The sequence below is a fragment of the Gopherus flavomarginatus genome, chromosome 22 (assembly GCF_025201925.1).
Source record: "Gopherus flavomarginatus isolate rGopFla2 chromosome 22, rGopFla2.mat.asm, whole genome shotgun sequence".
Taxonomy (NCBI): domain Eukaryota; kingdom Metazoa; phylum Chordata; order Testudines; family Testudinidae; genus Gopherus; species Gopherus flavomarginatus.
Window position 1 is genome coordinate 15,632,536 of NC_066638.1, and position 21,643 is coordinate 15,654,178.

The 21,643-nt window shown below is 47.8% G+C and overlaps 1 protein-coding gene across 1 annotated transcript in view; it reads left to right on the forward strand.

Moving 5' to 3' along the window:
- Nucleotides 1-408: 408 nt before the first annotated feature.
- The window catches only part of SERINC2 (serine incorporator 2), a 38,526-nt gene continuing 17,291 nt past the window's right edge, over nt 409-21,643 (forward strand). The window contains exons 1-4 of the mRNA XM_050932346.1: nt 409-538; nt 16,369-16,530; nt 18,302-18,489; nt 19,545-19,624. Coding sequence (XP_050788303.1) covers nt 500-538; nt 16,369-16,530; nt 18,302-18,489; nt 19,545-19,624 — 469 coding nt within the window. The 5' untranslated portion in view covers nt 409-499. The remainder of the gene's footprint in view (nt 539-16,368; nt 16,531-18,301; nt 18,490-19,544; nt 19,625-21,643) is intronic.

Sequence of the window (21,643 nt, forward strand, 5' to 3'; positions counted from 1 at the left end):
ACTGCGGCAGCTCCACCGGAGCCGCCTGCCGCCCCCTCCGGCAAAACGGCATCCACCATTTATTCTGGCGCCCTACGCGATTGCCTAGGCTGCCTAAATGGTAGCGCCGGCCCTGGGTGGGTGCCCAGGAGACACACCCCAACGCACCCCCGGGAACAGCGATCCGGCCCTCTCCCATCACTGGCTGCTCTGCTGCCACACGCCCGGTGCAGCAGCCCCGCTGGAAGGGGCCGGGGGGTGGCACTGCGCGCACCAGGCCCTGGCACAGCGCCGAGCACCGGGCTGGTCGCTGCGGGACGGCGCTGCCCCAGCGGGCGCACGGACCCACCCAGGCGTGACTCAGCCCGGCCAGGCAGGTGCTCGGCGGGCGGGGCCCGGCGGAACCAGCCGAGCGCCGGAGGCGGAAAGGGCCGAAGGGCGGCGGAGCCCAGCGCCGGGAACATTGTAACCCCGGGAGCCGGCTGGAGCGGGGCTCGCTGCGCCCGGATCGTGCTGCGCCATGGGGGCCTGCCTGGGGGTCTGCTCCCTGCTGAGCTGCGTGAGTGCCCCTGCCCGGGCAGCGCCCTCTGCAGCGTGCCCCGGGCTCCTCTGCCCTTCTCCGGGCTCCTCGCTCCGCTCTGCTTCGCTCCCTCCTTCCATCACCCCCTTTTCCTTCTCTTTCCCCCCATCCCACTCTCCCTACCCCTTCCCCGGCTGAGCGTCTCGCTCCTGTTTCTGCTCCTGCCTTTCTCCCCTAGTTCCGTTGGTTCCCGAAGATCTGGCCGTGTGCGGGGGCTCGGACTTCTCTTCCCCCTCAGCTTGACTCTGTCCTGCTAAGCCTGGTTACCTGCGCCTCGCTGGCTTTAAACCTCTCTCGAGTTGCATTTTGTTCTGGTTAAATATAAAGAGTCATTTGAAAGTTGGATCATTTTTGCTTTAATACACGATTGTGTTCTCCACTTCTCGTCTAGACAAAAGGCTTCAGTGGCTATAATTTCTTAGTCATTTTTCCAACCTCCTGAAACTTCAGGAGGAAGTCAGTGTAGCACCGTGTATTGTGCAACATACAACTTGTGTGGGACCCTTTTTGTGTCTGTAAATATTTCTCAAGTGTCTAAAATATTTATTTCAAAGCTTGAGCATGATATTTAATTTCCTAACTGCAAATTCTTTGCTCCCTGGTTTCCCTAAACTTAAAAACCCGAGTGTATAAAATAATACAGAACTGTATGTGGCTTATTGTTAAAGTGTCTGGTTAGTTGTTACTCAGAGCTTGAGTGCCCGTGCATGCACACACACGCTCTCTCTCTCTTAAAATGAGAGAGGACTGTTAGAGTAACTCGCCTGAAATCTGTTTCTTGTTCTTTCAAAGCCAGAAATTACTTGTGTTTGTGGCATGCATCTTTTGTGACTGTTTATGAGACAAACCTCAAGGAAGTAAGTCTGTGTGGCTTTGTGGCTTAAAGCAGCAGTGTAACATTTTTACATGTTGACATTTTAAAACAGAATTGCAGATTTTGTTAAGACAAATAACCGTGAGGTGTAAGGAATCAGGACCCAATAGACTGACCAGACAGCAAATGTGAAAAATCGGGACAGTGAGTGGGGGGTAATAGGAACCTATATGGGAAAAAGCCCCAAATATCGGGACCGTCCCTGTAAAATTAGGACATCTAGTCACCCTAGGACCCAATCCTGCAAACACAAGAACGAGCACTCCCAATGGGACAACTCATTGCAGGATCAGACTTGAAATTGATAAATCTGGCACTAGCATAAATTCTTCACAACAGAGAGTAAAGAACTCTTAAAAGGTAAAACACCCTTCCACTGCTCAGATAGCCAAAAAGAATCCCCTAAGTGGTTCTCAAACATTTGTACTGGTGACTCCTTTCACACATCAAGCCTCCGACTGCGACCCCCCCCTTATAAATTAAACACTTTTTAATATATTAACACCATTATAAATGCTGGAGGCAAAGCAGGGCTTGGGGTGGAGGCTGACAGCTTGCGACCCCCCTCGTAATGACCTTGCGACCCCTTAAGGGCACCCAACCCCCAGTTTGAAAACCTCTGCCCTAAACATTACTAGTTTTTTTCTTTAATGTAGGTATTTTAGTTAGATCAGGTTAAAATAAGTAATGGGTGTCTATTAAATGCCGGGGATTTATCAGTTTTTAGTTTTCAGTCAGACTGTGCCATGTGTAATTCTAGTGTGTGGGAGGGTCTTCTAAACTTTTGTGGTAATGTTGTTTGTAAGGTGACCAGACGTCCTAATTTTATAGGGACAGTACTGATTTTGAGGTCTTTTTTCTTATATAGGGTCCTATTACCCCCACCTCCCATCCTGATTTTTCCTACTTGCTGTCTGGTCACCCTAGTTGTTTGGGAGTTTTCTTTAGCAACACTGTCATCTGATCCAACTTTTCAGGGGTGTGGCCTGTCTTCCTAGTCAAATATTTCCAGTGCTTCAGATCTGTCTATGAAAGGCACAGTAGTTGTGTGAAAATGCTTAGGAGCTTGATACACACACACACACACTGTACAAAATACATGAATAATTGGGACTTGAGGCAGAGAACTTTGGCTTCTGAGCTCAGCTAATCAATGGTGTATGTGCGCTGAATCTTCTTTCTCATTGAATCACATGTGCCTTTGCAGTGGACTCACACCCTCCTTGTGTGTGAAAGCATCAAGATGTTATTAAAGGGACCCACCCAAGATGGAAGTTTAAATACCGGTTTGTTTTGCTCTAAACACACTCCTACGTGATTACCTGTTAGAAGGAGGCCAATGTAAATTAACTTCAGAACAGGATCACGTGGCCGACTTATAGCCTCCACGCTTAGTAATTATTGCAACACAACTGAGAGCAGCATCAGGTGGCTGATACTGGCTGGAACTGAGATGGTTTCACAACCTGACAAAATGCTCCAAAGGCAGTTGCAACAAGTGGCCTGCAGCCTTCTGCTTTAGGGCGTTTAAAGCTCACAGGATTTTGAATAATGTTGGGAGGCCTCAGATAGGAAATGTAGAGCAGACTCTAGCTGCACAAATTCTGTGTGCGCGTATGTAAGTGCCAGCTAATCAGTCTGAAACCCTAATTCTGGTTTTCTCCCCCAAAATCCAGAGGTCATTCTGGGGGGCAGCCTGGAGGCTGGGGCTGTGGTCACTGTGGCAGATCCACAGCTGGCATAAATGGTGGTATTTCCACTGACTTCAGTGGAGCTGTGTCAGCTGAGGATCTGTTCTCTTATGGTTATACACGTGGGCCCCGCACCAAGTGACCAGAATGATGCAGCCTCCCTGGCACATATTATCTGTGCTGCTAGTAGGAATAATCCATGTGGAGAGTGATCCTCTTACCAGTCAGGATCTAGTCCTGTACTGTGGTATCTGAGCACACAGCTGTGAGGCTATTTTGGAGCCATTTACACAGTGCACCAGAATTTGGCCCCCAGTGTCAGGTACTGTGATATGATAAAACACATTAGCTGCTCAGTTTCATTTTTGTCCTCTTAAAGCAACCCTTCCTCCCAGTCTTCTGGAGGATGCTCTGGTGAGTGATGGAAGAAAAATAATAGAAAAGGGCAAGGGAGGAGAGATGGGTGTAATGAGTGGGTTCAGCAAGCTCAGGTGAAGTGATTATGGCCAAGCTGCTTCTGTCTAGAAAGTTTTTAAATTCCAAGCACATACAGGAGTGGAACTAGATAAGTTCCTGGAGGAAAGGTCCATCGGTGGCTATTAGCCTGGATGGACAGAGATGCAACCCCATGCTCTGAGTGTTGCTAGCCTCCGTTTGTCAGAAGCTGGGGGTGGATGACATGGATCACTTGATGATTGCCTGCTCTATTCATTCCCTCTGAAGCATCTGGCCATAGTTGGAAGACAAGATGGACCATTGATCCAATCCAGTATGGCTTTTCTTATGTTCTATCTTAAAATGCAGTAGCCTGCTCTGAGAACTAGGAAAGCGATGGTAAGATACCAAAAAACCCACAGTGACCAGGGAATCAGTTACACTGAAGCTTAATGATATTTAATACAAAAAAACCTGTTAATGCAACACTATAAAGCAGGGACTCTCGACATTTCCAGACTACTGCACCCCTTTCAGAAGTCTTTGTCTTGCCTACCTGCAAGTTCCACCTCACTTAAAAACTACTTACAGTCAAACCTCGCAATAACGCGAAATCGCATATAACGCGATCATAGGTTGGCTCCCCTTTAAGGCATAATACAGTACTATACCAGTGGTCCCCAACACCATGGCAGGGGAGAGAAGCTGCAGCCCCGCGACTGCCGGGCACAGAGAACTCCGAGGCTGTGGGCACTGGTGCTCTCTGTCCCCAGCAGACACGGGCCGCAGCTTCTCTCCGGCTTCTCCAGGGCTGTGGGAACCGGTGCTCTCTGTCCCCGGCAGGCGCAGGGCTGTGGCGTCTCTCTGGCTTCAAGAGGAGCCCCGGCTCCCCGCCTGCCAGGGACAGAGAACTCTGGGACTGCAGGCGCCGGTGCTCTTTGCAGGGCCGCCCAGAGAGGGGGGGGCAAGAGGGGCAATTTGCCCCAAGCCCCGGGCTCTGCAGAGGCCCCCACGAGAGTTTTTCAGGGCCCCTGGAGCGGGGTCCTTCACTCGCTCCAGGGGGCCCGGAAAACTCTTGCAGGGCCGGGCCCCGGAGCTTCTTCCGCTCCCGGTCTTTGCCGGCGGGGAGGTCCTTCTGCTCCGGGGCGGAAGGACCCCCGGCCAGCAAATTACCGCTGAAGCGGGACCTGCCGCTGAAGTGCAACCCTCTTCGGCAGTAATTTGGCGGCGTGGGGCCCTTCCGTTTCGGGACCCGCTGCCGAAGTGCCCCGAAGACCCGCAGCAGGGGCCCCCTGCCACCGAAGAGCGGGCTGCACTTCGGCGGCGGGTCCTGCTTCGGTGGTAATTCGCTGGCGAGGGGCCCCTGCCGCGGGTCTTCGGGGCACTTCGGCGGCAGGTCCCGGAACGGGAGGGCCCCCCGCTACCGAACAGGGCCTGCTCTAGACATTTAGCCGCGTGGGGGGCGCCCTGCTGCTTGCCGGTCCTGCGGCTCCGGTGGACCTCCCGCAGGCATGCCTGTGGATGCTCCACCGGAGCCGCGGGACCAGTGGACCCTCCGCAGGTACGCCTGCAGGAGGTCCACTGGAGCCGCCTGCCGCCGACAGCCCCAGGCCTCCAGAATCCTCTGGGCGGCCCTGGCTCTTTGTCCCCAGCAGGCCGGAGAGAAGCCGCGGCCTCGCACCTGCCGGGGACAGAGAGTGCCGGCGCCCGCAGCCTCGGAGTTCTCTGTCCCCGGCAGACGGGGGGCCACAGCTCCTCTCCCCTGCTGGGCACTAGGGGCACTAGGCGGTGCACATCAATGCACCGCATTGGGGACCACTGACAAACTGACTGGTTTGAAACCCCGCTATACCGCGACCCCGCATTTAGCGCGATGGAAGATTTTGGACCCCAAACGTCGCATTATAGCGGGATTTCACTGTACTTACAAAATCAGACATAAAAATACAAAAGTGTCCCAGCCACACTATAACCGAACAAGTGCTTAGTTTCTCGTTTTTACCATATAATTATCAAATAAATCAATTGGAATATAAATATTGTACTTACATTGCAGTCAGAGCAGTATAAACAAGTCATTGTATGAAATTTTAGTTTGTACTGACTTTGCTGGTGCTTTTTATGTAGCCTGTTGTAAAACTAGGCAAATCTCTAGATGAGTTGATGTACCCATGGAAGACCTCTGCATACTCCTACGGCCACATGTCCCCCAGTTTGAGAACCACTGTTTTAGAGCACCCAGCATTTAACCAATACGTAGTGAATAGTCATGGCCGAGAATTTAAAATTCAACTCCCTGCTCAGGCTGTGGGAAGTTCTGGATACTCAACCACTGTAACATTACCCCCTTGTTTACATTCTTGTAGATGTTAAATGTTATGCGTTTGCCAACCATGTTATTAATATTTTGCCGGTCACCTTTTAAATTCAGTATGAGTACTATAACTTGAGTTTCCTGGCTATTGTGCCTGTTGGTTCTTGGCTGCAATGCTGCACTTTTGGGGGAGGGGGTAATTTAATTTCTTAGGGATTTTAAAAAGGAAGAACATGAGTGGCCACTGAAATGAATGTTTATAGATCAGAGCACGCTTTGGTCTGTAAGGAAAGTAATGTCTGGCAGATGTGTTGCGTGTTAAATTCCTTTGTGCAATTTCTTTATTTAAGCAACTTTTCTTTTTCAAGCTTAGTAGATCATACATTCTGTAGTGAGAAGACAGCAAATAACATTTTTGACTGAGTATCAGAGGGGTAGCCATGTTAATCTGGATCTGTAAAAAGCAACAAAGAGTCCTGTGGCACCTTAAAGACTAACAGACGTATTGGAGCATGAGCTTTCGTGAGTGAACACCCACTTCGTCAGATGCATGTAATGGAAATTTCCAGAGGCAGGTATAAATATGCAGGCAAGAATCAGTCTGGAGATAACGAGGTTAGTTCGATCAGGAAGGGTGAGGCCCTATTCTAGCAGTTGAGATGTGAACACCAAGGGAGGAGAAACTGCTTTTGTAGTTGGCTAGCCATTCACAGTCTTTGTTTAATCCTGAGCTGATGGTGTCAAATTTGCAAATTTTTGACTGAAAATTTTTGATCCAAAAATAAGAAACAGCTACATAAACTTTCAGCCCAGAAGTTCTTTTGTTTGAAATTGATCCGCTGGAAACAGGGGAACGAAAGTACAGTCTCAGCTGTGAATGTAGCTTTACTGTCAGGAGTAATGTCTTCCAGGCGTGAGGTGGTAGCATTGCCCTGTAGTCTGGTGTTGATAGTAACCTGGACAGCACTCTTAGCTCCATACTCAGGTGATCTCTTCCCCACTAAAGACTGTGTTGCAGTGGGATAACTTAACGCAGGGCCGGCTTTAGGAAGTGCGGGGCCCAATTTGAACAGTTTCGATGGGGCCCGGCAGGGGTGACTTAAAAAAAAGAAATGTAAAAAACCACATGGGGCTTGTATTCACTGGGTGGTGCTCCAAGTCTTTGGTGGTGGGTCCTTCACTTGCTCCAGGTCTTCAGCGGCACTGAAGGACCTGTGGCTGAAGTGCCACCGAAGACCTGAAGTGCCACCAGGTGAGTAAAAATTAAAAAGGTGCCTCTAGCCAGGGAAGGGATTCTCACTGGGCGCGGGGCCCCCTTAGGCGCGGGGCCCGATTCGGGGGAATTGGTGGAGTAGGGCCTAAAGCCGGCCCTGACTTACCAGGTGTTGGCTATCCTGCTGGAGAATCCTAGTGGAGGCTATCCACGAGGTCAGCACCATACCTGGCCTGCGGATGACCTCACCTGCCTCACGGTAAGTCTCCACTAGCTTTTTACAGTGGAGTCGCTAACAGTGAAGATGAAACCTTGGAGTCGGATCTTGCTGGACTTCAGTTGGGCTACTTGTGTGAGTAAAGTGAGCAGGACTTGGGCCTTTGTCTTGAAAGAGTCTCTCTGAAGCTGCGCAGCATGCCACAGCCTGTTCATATTGTAGGTGTCTGTGCCTCGCCTTCCCCCCCACAGAATAGCTTTCTATCTAGAGACATTCCCCACCACCAAGCTTGCTATGGGGCGGTCCGCTGAATGGAAGCCAGTTATATTTATTTTTCTTCTTCTGCCCTGCTAGTGTGGGAGAAGTGAGCTGAAGAGAGAGGTAAAGCTTGACTGGGTAGAGATTCTGTTTTATAATAACAAATCTCTAGACGTCCTGGCTTAAGTGCCTTTAAAAGTCTCCGTCTGCTCTCAGATGGTGCACAAAGCTGAGTGACTTTGCAGCTGGGTTCACTTAAGAAACAATTTATTCAGCTGCTGCTCTCTCCCGAGCTGAACCACTAAATTCTGACACTTGTACCAACTGGGTTTTACTTAATTGAATCCTCCTTCACTCCTGTATAAAATCTGCTTGATTTCACCAGCACCCCATCTCCCACAAGTTCACACCCATGCAAGGTGGGTATTTACGAGATCATGGGACCTTTTTGCATTTCTCCATAGATGTGCTGGTACATGGATTTTAAAGACAGACTGGTAACATGTTTCAAAAACATTTTTAAAATTAAACCTGAAGACTAATTTGTGCATTGTTATGCTCTGTTACGTAGTCAGAACTCTTGGGCATAAGCTATGTGGTGGTTTTTCCTGGTCCCCTTGAAGCATCTCTGAAGAAGAGTTCTTTGCAGGTTTTGAGCATATGCTACTGACCCACGCCTTGGAAAATCTTGTGTATTTTTGCCTCTCTGTTGTTTGAAACACTCTCCAAAAATATTGCGGATGTATTTTTTTTTCCGTTGAGGATAACAAAAATGTAGCAAGGAACTCAAACAGCTGTATTTAATTTTTTAATTAGAGTTTGCTCCCAGTATACTTCCTTTGGAATCGATAACAATCCATACATTTAACATCCTGCTGCCAAAGCACTATCCGAACTGCTTACGACCCCAACCCAGCAAAGCACTGAAACACATGCTTAACTTTGGTCTTGCACTCTTGGGATTGTTTCGGTTAGCATGAAGCCCCAGATGCTTGAAAAGTCATTGCACGAAAATCCCAGCTTTCATTTAAAAATCAAAAGTCAGTATCTAGCTCTACAGTTGTGGAGAAAAGCCTGAAAATGTTAATCAAGTGTGCTCTAAAAGCTCAGAGCGCAAATAAAAAGAAACCCAAATTAAAAATAATAAAGATCTCATATTTTGTTAGGCCCTACACATTTTGAAAACAAACAAAAAATAAATCTTGGGGTTGAAATGAACAGGACTACTTGTGCTTAAAGATAAGCATGTGCTTAAGGACATTGCTGGATCAGGACCTACGTTAGTCCGTAGCAATACGTCAGAAAATACTCAAGGAAATTACTAAGAAGTGAAATCACATAGCATTGCTTTGTTTGAAATACTTTCTTGCATAAATTGTGAGTTTCCCAATGTTTGCATCATCAAAAACAAACAATAGCTATTTAAAAATTGGAAGCAATTGACCTCTCCCTGCCGGGTTTCAGTTCAGCAAACATTAATTTACATCTTTCTCTCACACAAATGATCCGAACAGAGCTGCACTGAACGTAACTTTTATATGTTCAGTGTAGAGATGCTGTCATAGAATCATAGAATATCAGGGTTGGAAGGGACCTCAAAAAAGGATCAACTCCAACTAAAGGATCAACTCCAACTAAATCATCCCAGCCAGGGCTTTTCATGCCTGACCTTACAAACCTCTAAGGAAGGAGATTCCACCACCTTGCCAGGTAACACATTACAATGCTTCACCACTCTCCTAGTGAAAAAGTTTTTCCTAATATCCAACCTAAACCTCCCCCGCTGCAACTTGAGACCATTACTCCTTGTTCTATCATCTGGTACCACTGAGAACAGCCTAGATCCATCCTCTTTGGAACCCCCTTTCAGTTAGTTGAAAGCAGCTATCAAATCCCCCCTCATTCTTCCCTTCTGCAGACTAAACAATCCCAGTTCCCTCGGCCTCTCCTCATAAGTCATGTGCTCCAACCCCCTAATCGTTTTTGTTGCCCTCCGCTGGACTCTTTCCAATTTTTCCACATCCTTCTTGTCGTGTGGGGCCCAAAACTGGACACAGTACTCCAGATGAGGCCTCACCAATGCTGAATAGAGGGGAATGATCACTTCCCTCAATCTGCTGGCAATGCCCCTACTTATACAGCCCAAAATGCCATTAGCCTTCTTGGCAACAAGGGCACACTGTTGACTCATATCCAGCTTCTCGTCCACTGTGACCGCTAGGTCCTTTTCTGCAGAACTGCTTCCTAGCCACTTGGTCCCTCGTCTGTAGTGGTGCATGGGATTCTTCTCTCCTAAGTGCAGGACTCTGCACTTGTCCTTGTTGAACCTCATCCAATTTCTTTTGGCCCAATCCTCTAATTTGTCTAGGTCCCTCTGAATCCTATCCCTACCCTCCAGCGTATCGACCACTCCTCCCAGTTTAGTGTCATCTGCAAACTTGCTGAGGGTGCAGTCCACACCATCCTCCAGATCATTAATGAAGATATTAAATAAAACAGGCCCCAGGAGCGACCCTTGGGGCACTCCACTTGATACCGGCTGCCAACTAGACACGGAGCCAACTAGACATGTCATTTCCAGGGAGAGGCATTTAGCTAATGTGAGCTCCTTCTCACTGGCTGGTTATAGGGATCAGATCAAAAATACTGTAGGCTTAGGATAGGGTGACCAGATGTCCCATTTTTATAAAGACAGTCCCGTTTTTGGGGACTTTTTCTTATATGAGTGCCTGTTGCCCCCGTCTTTTTTCCACAGTTACTATCTGGTCACCCTGGCTCAGGATAAACTCTGGCGAACGGTTTCCAAATTGACTAACAGTTATTGGTACCCAACTTGATACCTGAAGGAGATCTCATTTTCAGAAAAGTCTGAGTACTTACCCTCTGAAAAACTTGCCCTTCTAAGGAGACCTTTGTCTGGCACTCAAAACCCCTGTTCTTCTGAGAATTGAGACCTTTGTGTGTCTAAGTAAGTAAATTCTTAGTGAGCAGGTGGACTATATGGTCAAATGTTGTAAGATCTCTGGCAATGTTAGATGATTGCATAATTTTTAATTCAAATTCCGTGGAAGTTGGGCAAAAGTGGGTTTATTCCATTTTTGCTTTTCAGATACAAGAAAAAAGTCTGAAAATAGTTTTTTTTCCTTTCTCGTGTGGGTGGGTGTGGTTCTGCTTAGTTGTTACGTTAGAAATTCAGATGGCGTCAGTCTTGTTTTTCCTGTTACTCTGTAGATGCCTGGGGGATCAGTAGCATTATTAGGTCACAGATGCCAAGGAAATGAAACTGTAGCCACTTCTGTACATCATAAAACAAAACAAAAAAAACAAACAAAAAAGACACAAGCCCTAATCTTTCCGTTTTAGGTTGTCCATATCGATGGAACTATTGATCCTTATTGACGTATGGTCCGGCTATTGTCCCATTTGTGGGCATAGCTGTTTGCTCCAGGGCCTCGCCTTAGCAGTATCACAGGATGTGACATTCTGTGTAGGGAACTGATGAGAGGGTTTGACCAGCAGCAGTTATGTTGTAATTCAGTTACACTAATGCTAACATACTGGTTTCCTGATGGTTTTTATCCCCAAATATGGATGTAACATTACTTGGATGTGTCGTGCAATCCCTGAGTAAGGTTGTACTGTGCCCACGTCACACAGCAGAAGCAGGAGTGTCCATTACGATGCAGGATGGGAAATAGTTTCTTTTCTAGCCCCTTGTTTTCAGAGACTCCAAAACATGCAGTTTTAGGACTGAAATTTTCCATGGCTAATCTCTGCCCAAGAAAGAGTGAGACTAGCCACTTTTGAAGCAGAAAGTGGGAGAAACAATATTTGTGCTACTGTCTTAAAAAAAAAATCACAACTTTTTTTAACCCATTTAAACTATAGGAAAACTGGATGACATTTTAAAATTGAAATTTGGCCTGGAAATGGTGAGAAGTAGCATGGTCCCATGGACGGGGTCTATTCCTTGTTCTCCCACTTGGGCAAATCACTTAATCTCTCTGTGTCTCGATTTCCCAATCTGTAAAAGGGGTATAATACTCCACTTTTTTTGAGCTCTGTGGATGACAAGCCCTGTATAAGAGCCATCTGTTAGTATCAGAACATGGCCTTGATCTGGAAAAAAGTGGTTTTGATTTGCCAAAGTTATGGGAGAGATTTTCCTTAGCAATTTAGCTTGTGTACATGGCCGCGATTTGGTCTCTGAGCTGGGACAGAACTTGGCAACTTTAAACACCCTTAACTTCAAAATTACAGCAGTGACTTTTCATTCCTCATACTTGTCTTGATGTTCAGCTCTTGATTATGTCTTAAAAGACAAGGTCAAATTTTGGTTCCCTCGCTTCTCCCAGTAGTTTTGCGCGTATGTCAGTCAATGAAGGATGGTATCTTTCTCCTCCATGGTAACTTAATCTTTTCTTCGTGGACATGCTGTCCTAAGAAGGACCCTACCGCTCATGTTAGCTTCCTTCCAGATGGGGTGGTGATCACTGCTTAGGGATTATAGATAACAGACACTAATGCTTTTTTTTTTAAATTTTATTTTTTCTTAAATCCTCTTGTCTCTTTTCCTACTTTAAAAAACAAACCCTTAGAAAGTTCCATACAAATGAGGCACATTCAGAGAGCAATCAAGTTGCACAATGCAGCATTCAAAAAGCCAGGAAATTGGAAAGTTAGAGTAAGGATGAACACTCAACTTTAGCTCTTCCCCCTTGTGTGCATGCAGGGTCACGCTGCCTGCTTTAATGAGGCACTGACCGTTTTTGCCTAAAAATGTGCAATTTAGTCCTTTTAACTCCCGACTGAGTGAAGTGAGGCCTCATCATCCGCTCCAGGAGGCATTTCTCTGTCTGTAACGTGATTACTCTTGATCATCACTTGGACCAGTTCCAAAGTTTCAGGCACCAATAGGCAGAACCCTGTTGATTTGGGTGAATATTGGAATAGCCACTTCTGCATAATGAGAAGTTTAAAACTCGGCAGGTAAAGCATGGCCGTAATCTGAAAGGTTGGGTAACGGAGCCCAGCCGACGTAAGCACAGAAGCGTGCGACTCTGCAGAGAAACTCCAAAGAGGAGAACTTCCTATCCTAGCCCCTGTCAAGCAGCAGCCAGGTTTTATGGGTTCACTTTTTGCCTCACAAAAATGCTAAAATTTAAATCAACTTTCAATTCCTGTAACATTCCCCCCATGACTTAACCTCACATGCCCTTGTTTCTTTATGCAGCTTGTCATAGAACGTATACACACACATCTCTGGGAGGCCTCTTCAATTGTGTAACCTGAAAAGACAGTACTTCCACCTCCCATATGATACTGGAGGCTGTCACGCTGTCTGGAGTGGCTCATGACTCTGAGTGCCTACCACAGACAGGGCAGAGTGCTAGACACCCCAAACTAGTGGTGTGTTCTGGAATTAGATTTCACCAAGCCAGTAACCAATGTGATCTCCTGGATTACCATAACCATCTCACCATGGAGTCACAGACAGACCCCTTAGACTCTCCTGTCTATCTTGTCACCCAGACAAACTGGACTTATGATAAATGGTCACTTACCCAAAAGACCACACCAGGTTCAGGTTGCTTCCAGTCCCAAGAGACCAGTCACTTACTCCCAGATCAGTTGGTGCCCTAGATCTTACACCAAGGACAAAGCCTGTAGCCAATCCTGTAATAAACTATCTAGAGGTTTATTTACTAGGAAAAAGGAATACCAGACTTATTTACAGGTTAAAACAAGCAAACATACACAAACCAATGGGTTACCATCTAAATCCAAAGAGTGACAGAGCTGTAGTGATCTGTCAATTCAAAGTGTCTTTCAGGGCAGGCCCAGGAGTCAGACCCTGGAGATCTTTTGTTTCAGGTTAGAGCCTCTGGCCCTTTAGAGTCGAAACAGCCAAAAAGATGGAAAATTTTCCTGTGGCGTTGTTTTTATTTTCTTCATTCAGCTTCTAAGCCGACAGGAGGTGCTTCCTTGCAGGTAGGATTTCCCAGGTGCAATAGGGCCGTTAATCAACCCTTTGTATGGTGATGATTCTTTATGGGCCATTTGATATCCATAGCCCTTCTGGGTGGGCAAGGTGGTGATTCCGGTGCCTGAGTTCACAAGTTCAGGGCAAACATTTTTTAAAGTTATAAACCAAAATGTATGTGTTTTCTTATAGCCTGGAATCCAGGCGTTACAAGGGAGATAAACACAGGCAGCAACTGACAAGCATTTCACGGCGTCTAAACACTGAATACATTCTTAGGAGACTAATACCTGCTTTGAGCGAAACGAACATACAGGTGACCTGTGCTGGTCTCTAGGTACGAGGTTGTTCGTTCTTAGCGCGGTGGTTCTTAACCTGGTGTGCACGCATCCCCTGGGGGTGCGAGATGCTCTTTCTGGGGGTGTGAGACATGCCAGATTTTTTTAGAAGGTAAATCATTGAAAACACAAATTAAGCAAATTAAGTGTGTAATTTTTCATGTATTCTTAATTTTACTGCGAAATTAGAATTCTATATTTATTTTATCTCTTTCATTCTATAGTTATGATATTTGTAGGTTTAAAGAACTGACCTACTTCAGTGATTTGTGATAAAGGGTGCGAGAAGATGTATTTTGAGAACCAAAAGGATGCAGTAAAGGTTAAGAATGTCTGCAGCCTGGGCAAAAACTGGCATCCGGCCTGCCAGCATCACAAAGTCAGTTTCAGGTATCCTCTCAGTCCAGTATTCAGACTCTGTTTGCTCTGCATTCAGGCCCCAGTGGTGCCAGCAGCCTGGGAATCCAGAGCAGACACAGTCTAAATAGGTGAAAGTGGAAAATTGCAGCCACCAACATTTAAGCCTCATGCAGTGGAGGCAGTATGGCCTGTTGGCTAGGGCGCTGCACTGAGACTTGAGGGCTGGGGTCTATCCCTGGCTCTGCCACCGACCTGCTGGCTGATTGTGGACAAATCACTTGACAGTTCCGTGCCTCAATTTCTCCATCTGTAAAATGGAGGTCACGGCATTGACCTCTATGTAAAGCACTTTGGGATCTACAGATGAGAAGAGCTAAGAAAAGCTTGGGATAATTATCTGTACAAAGCAAATTGCTATGCAGAAGCCCCGTTATAGTTTGACCAGCCAGTGTGGTTGGGAGCAAATGGTAATAGAACTCCCTAAAGCATGCCTGTGCCCAGCTGGGCTGTGTCAGCACTGGCCTTTCCCTTAGGATTTCCCACTTGGGGCAGCTCCTGGGGGAGCCCTGGTGTAGCAGGCTGGGAGTCTAGCACTGTTCACTGGCTCGGAGCAGAGTTGGACCACATGGTGGTGAAAACACTGGCAGCTAGTCCACACTAGTGCTTCCATCCTCAGCACTACCACTAGTGCCCTAAGGCACCCGGGGCCAGACTTTCATCTCATTCTGGTTTAACGCCATTCATTGCAATGGAGTTATTGCAACTTTTGATTAGCAGGAGACCAGCATCAGGTCCACAGGCTGCAATGCACCCAAGGATGGTCCTGTGGTTATGATACCAGCCAGGGACTGGGGAGGTCTAGGTTCAATTCCTGGATCTGTTACAGACTTGCTGTGTAACCTGGGAAGCAGCTCCTCTGAGAGGAGACTTAGGGGTGGATGCTCAGCTGGACATGTGCTTCCAGTGCGACATTGTGGCCAAAAGGGCTAATGTGAGAACAGGCATCTCGAGTGCGAGTAGAGAGGGATTTTACCTCTGTATTTGGCTCTGGGGTGACTGCTGCTCGAACACTGCGTCTAGAACTGGTGCCCACAAGTCAGGAAGGAGAAGGTTCAGAAAAGAGCCAAGAGAACGATTAAAGGGTTAGAAAACCTGCCTTACAGTGCTAGACTCAAGGAGCTGAATCTATTTAGCTTAACACAGAGAATGTTCAGGGGTGACTTGATCATGGTCTATAGGTACCGGTACGAGGAACAGATATTTGATAACGAGCTTTTCAGTTTAGCGAACGTACAACCAGATCCAGTGGCGGGAAGCATATGCGCCGACTTCGTGGGTGCTCCAGCCCTGGAGCACCCATGGAAAAAAGATAGTGGGTGCTTTGCACCCACCAGCAGCCAGCACCCCTTCTCCCACTCTCCCAGCACCTCTCACCCACCACAATCAGCTGTTCCGCAGCATGCAGGAGGTGCTGGGAGGGAGCGGGAGGAGTGAGGAGGAGGCGTGCTCGGGGCAGGGAGCAGAACTGGGCGGGAAGAGGTGGGGCAGGGATGGAGAGGGGGTGGGAAGAGGCGGAGTGGGGGCAGGAAGAAATGGGGTGGGGGTGGGGCCTTGGAGGAAGGGGTGGGGTGGGGTGGGGGTGGGGGCGGGGTCTGGGGCTGAGCAGGGGTTGAGCACCTCCGGGGAAAGGAGGAAGCCAGCGCCTGTGGCTGGCAGGTGAATCGAAGCAAACCCAGAGTGGAAATAAGGTGTACATTTTTAACCGTTAGGGTAATCAGCCATTGGACGTTTGTGTAAAAGATCTGCTCAGTTCATCCAGGACTGAACTCAGGGCAGTGCTCAGGCTGGTGTGATGCAGGTCAGACTGGTCTTAGAATCTCTCAGCCTGGGCTCTGCCCATCCCGCTGGTTGTCAGCCAAACCTCGTCAGACCTGCCTAACCTGTACCTTCCCCTTCCCCTCATGGTTTGGTTTGGGGCAACAGAGGGAAGCCCTCTTCTTTTTGGTCGGCAACCAGGTGCCATTTCTTCATGGGAGCAGGGACTGGGCAGGAAGCGAATTGGCCACGGCGCCGGGTACCATCTCTTGTTCTGCGCTGTTTGCTCAGTCTGACTCTTCCATTGCCAGGTGTCATGTCTGTGCGGCTCAGCTCCCTGCCTCCTGTGTGGTTGCTGCCCCTCCACCAGGAACTCCACCATCTCCCGCCTCATCTTTACCTTCTTCCTGTTCCTGGGCACGCTGGTATCCATTATCATGATCATACCCGGTGTGGAAGAGCAGCTGCACAAGGTAAGCAACATTTCCAACGTCCTGCCCTGCCCCGCTGACGTGGGACCTCTGAGCAAAGGCAGAAGAAAGGAGTGAACTGAGGGGGGCGGGGGCAGGTGTCAGAAAACGTAACGGGGAAAGAGGATTTAAATATTGAAGTCTCTGACATTTTGAAGAAAGGAAAAACGATGTTAATACTTAGCATGCAGTGTTCCCTTCCCACCGCCCATAGATCCTAATGTGCTTTATAAAGACAGGGTGTTGTTAACTCTCCTTTCAGATGGGGAAACTGAGGCACAGTGAGACAAAGTGACCTATCACCCAGTTCTCACAACTCGCTGTCCATTGGGCCATGCTGCCTCAGTCCCATCCTGGCATTGTAACTGGCTGAGTAACCAACAGATCGTGAATACTAAATTAATAGATTAAGTCTAAATTATATTCAGCTCATTTGCGTTGTGTTCTCCAGCTCTTACAATGTCACCCTGTAATTCCTGCGTGGAGGCCAATCACTTGTGGTTAACTGAGGGGATGTATTTCAGGACCACAGCCAGTCTTCAGATGCCCAGTGATGGAGGATCCACCACATCCCCTGGGAAGATGTTCCAGGGGTTATTCACCCTTGCTGTTAAAAATGTGCATCTTAACTCACCCCACCCCCACCCCCACCCCCATTGCTGAAAGTGGTCCCTCCATATTAAGGCTGAGGCTTACTGGTGGGAGATGATATTCCCACTACCAGAACCGTCCCTGTCTTGTGGACTGCACCCTCTAGCACTGCCTGGCTGCACCCTTGCCAGCAGCACATTCACTAAGTGTTTTCCCCCAAAGAGGAACAGTTACGTTTCTGGTGAGAACTTTGTGAATTCTCGTCAGTTCTTGTGTGCAAGCTAGAAAGGGACATTGTGAAGCCAGTCAGACTCTGGCTACCAGCTCCCTTTGCCTAAACTTGTAGAGAATTAAAGGCCCCTGGCCCTGCAAATTACTCTGCCTCTGTACAGAGTCCGTAAAGAGTTTGCCAGCACAGAGCTGCTTGCAAGACTGGGACCTATTTCCCCTGAAATCCCAGTTAAAAAGGAAAAGCAATTACCTAACATGGTGGAGTGTCTGGTATATGGGAGGCATGGGTTCATAGAATATCAGGGTTGGAAGGGACCTCAGGAAGTCATCTAGTCCAACCTCCTGCTCAAAGCAGGACCAAGACCTAGATGGATTTTTGCCCCAGATTCCTAAATGCCTCCCTCAAGGAATGAACTCACAACCCTGGGTTTAGCAGGCCAATGCTCAAACCACTGAGCTATCCCTCCCTGCTATTCTATTCCTGGTTCTGCTGCTGGCCTGCTATGTGACTTTAGCCAAGTCACTTCCCCTCCCCTCCCATCCCTTTGTTTGGCCTATTAGCTCAAGGGATGGATTGACTCTTATTTTGGGTTTGTCTACATGGGGAGTTATTCCAGAATAGCTGTTCCTGATTAACTCAGTTCCAGAATTAGAATGCCTTATTCCAAATCAGCTGAATGCACTTATTTTTTGGAAGTTGGTTAAGCTAATTTGGAGGCACTCGTTCTGGAATAAGAGCATCCACATATGCAATTGATCTGGAATCATTAATCCACTTCAGATTCACACCTTGCTTTATTCTGGATTAATTTTCATGTGTAGACAAGTCCTCTGTGTAAATTCAGTGCCTAGCACAATGGCCCTGATCTTGGTGGAGTCTTTAGGCGCTGCTCTGAGGTAATGTTCTGAGGTGCTCACAGAACTGTTTTCTCCCTGTCTCTCCTTGTAACAGCTTCCTGGCTTTTGTGAAGGAGGCAGCTCAAGTCTAGGCATCCAAGGTCGTGTCAACTGCAAGTCCTTCCTGGGTCATAAGTCTGTGTACCGCATGTGCTTTTCAACGGCTGCTTTCTTCTTCCTCTTCGCCTTGATCATGATCTGTGTGAGGAGCAGTAAGGACCCAAGAGCAGCAATTCAGAATGGGTGAGGCACGCTGTGACTTATCTCGCCTCACTGATGTTAACAGGAAGCACTTCACTTAAAGTCACAATTATTTTAAAATGTCCTTGGCATGTTACTGACGGAGCCACTGATTGTTCGCAATGAAGTAATGCAAAAAAATCTTGTCTGCTTTATACTGCGGATGCTTTTTCATCTTCCTGGTGAGAATCTGCTGGTCAGTTTTCAAGGCTAGAAAGAAATCATCTGGTCTGACCTCCTGTCTAATGCAGACCACAGAACCTCACCAAGGATTTCCTGCAGTGAAGGCAATTAGGATTCACTCTCTTTGTAGGGAAGGATATTGAGTCCAATAACTAGGCAGCGCCCCGGTTTTGCGTTCTGTTTCTCATGCTCTAGCCCATTGCACTGTTTAGTTTGCAAACCCTGCAGGGGAACTGGTGCAAAGGTAAATCTCATAATGGTAGGTATGTAACATTTCTCTCAAAATAAATAAAACACTTTAAATTTTGGCCCTGAACTCCCTGCAGCTCTCATGGTCAAAGCAGATGTTACTGCAGGGTAATAGCCTCCTGCTGCTAGATAAATACTGCAGTTCTTACTCATTTTAAAGCAGGCGTCACTGATCTATGACTGCTCTATTCCATAACATGCTGACTGGAGCTTTAATTATTTTCCCTGGTGAAAGCTGCTGCAAGAAAGGAATAGTTCTTCTGTCTAGCGTTATTTAATAGCTGTATTCTGATTGGCTGCTGCATGTAAACTTTCTCTTTTCCAAGCCAATCACAGAGCAGCTTATCGACAAAAGCAGATTTTTTTTTTTTGAAAGGTAGCTATTTTCCTGACCAGAGAGAAGTGTGACTTATTATTGACTGGAAACAGGGCAGGAAGCCAACACCTGCTCTAGATTCTGTGCACTATAAATAGCATGAGTCAACTGCACTCCTGTTCTCTGGTTCCACTCCAAGTAGTAATAATGAGCATCAGTGGGTGTAGGACTTGGCCTGGATGGGCCTCGCCAGCTTGCTTCCCTTCCTCGATCTCAGGTGGCTTTTCTTACCTCTTGTCTTCCCATCCAGGTTTTGGTTCTTCAAATTCCTGATTTTGATTGGAATCACAGTGGGCGCTTTCTATATTCCCGATGGATCGTTCACGTCAGGTAAAGACACGTACCTGTGTAAACACATCCAAGCCTAGCTGCAGGTTACGTGCAACCTAGGCTGTGCCTTGATATAATTGATATAATTGTACAGTCAGTGCTTACAGACTGCTCCTGCTGTTGGTCCTGAACGATATCGGGACGTTCTCAGGTGAGGTCCCTGGCCTCTCAGACCTACTTCCCTTGGTGGTCTGCTGGAGCCCAGCTTCAGGTAGCTCAGGGCCTTGGTGCAATGCTGGTTCACACTGAATGAGTGTTGTTTTTAATTGGATGTGAGCCCCCCAGGTAATGACACCATAGATACAGGGGTTCTCAGTGAAAATTATTTGGTGGCCTCAGAGTGCAGCCACCAACTCTTGCGGGTGGCCGCTCTCACATGTTTCCCTGAAATACTTAATTAGCTTTAGGAAAAACAAAACAAATATGCACATAGACACATCCAAATGATTGTCATTTACTTATTGCTAGCTAGTAAGTCTGTTGTGAAAAGTGATATTAACAAACACACACGTATCACTTTTCACAGTGGACTTACTCAGCCTTGGAAAGCATGGGGACAAATTAAGCCCTGGATGGGGGCCAGATGCGATGGGGGTGGGGGAGTGGGTAGCCAGGGGAGGCAGCTGGGGAACAGAGCCTGAAGCTACATGGCTGGAGCCTGGGGCCTGCCGCCATGCAGCTCCAGAGCCCAGGACTGGTGCCCGAATCCCCATGACCAGAGCCTGCTGCCCTGCCACACAGGGCTGAAGCCCAAAGCCCGAGCCCCACCACCCCTGGGCAAATGAGGAACTCACTGGCTGCCTGGTCCTCCAGCATTGTGCCCCAGGTATCTGCAGAGGGGGGCAGGGCCCAACCCCTGCTGGAAGCCCCAGTAACCAACACCAAATAGTGCACCTAGGAGCACCAGGGAGTGGGAGGGGCCGCTGTGTGTCCCCTCCCACCCCCCTAATCACAGCCCAAGAGGCTGTGACCACAAGAAAAGTCCTGGTGGCCACATTTGAGGAATGCTGTCATAGAAATAGCTACAGAACACCCCCTCACAGACATACCATGTGCTTTGGAAGGTCTGATTTCTGGCAGAACATTTTAAATTTTTTTTTCGTGATTTTTGGCTGTTAAAAAGTACTACAGAAAAGAGTTCTACTGCTTAGTGCCCTCTGATGCAGGGAAGGGAAAATGCCCATTGCCTGTTGGACTAGAAGCAAGGCAGATAATTTAACTGGCCTATAACCATTATATTCTTCACTTCCTCTCTTGTCGATACACGGAACTTCTCCAGTTTAAAGGTGTGTGTTTAAATTGATTTAATTATACTGGTGCCACATTCTTATTTTGGTTTAAACTAGGCTTATTTCATTTAGTTTAATTTGATTAGGAACAAGTGTAAATGAAACTGGAATAATAGTGTCCATACATGGGTCTGTACTAGTGCAGACGAAGCCTTCACCTCTGAGCTGTAATGAAGCAGTAACTCATGCATGCAAATGGTATCTCAGCTCCACGTACAGCATAGGGAACAGCTCTATTAGCCATCAGCTCCAAAAGTAACCCAAGTGGAGCTGAAATGGAGCTGCTGTTTGCTGTCAGGCTGGTCAGAGCGTCATCATGCTCATTGGCATGAAAGGCCGAGAGTCGCAAACAGGGGCGGCTCTAGACATTTTGCCGCCCCAAGCGCGGAGGATCCACTGGTCCCGCGGCTTCGGCCTGCGGGAGATCCGCTGAAGCCGCAGGATCAGCGGACCCTCCGCAGGCAAGCCGTCGCAGGCACCCTGCCTGCCGCCCTAGCGGCGACCGGCAGAGAGCCCCCCGCAGCTTGCCTCCCCAGGCAAACGCTTAGAGCGCTGGTGCCTGGAGCCGCCTCTGGTCACAAACATAGGAACACGGGAAGTGTCCTTACCAAGTTGCTAAACTTTTGAGCAATGCTCATTCCCCCCAGCTGAGGGCAATGGTGCTTACTAGCTACAGAAGCATGGTATTAATGCCTTTTTACTGGCTCATGCACACAGCCTGGCATGGATA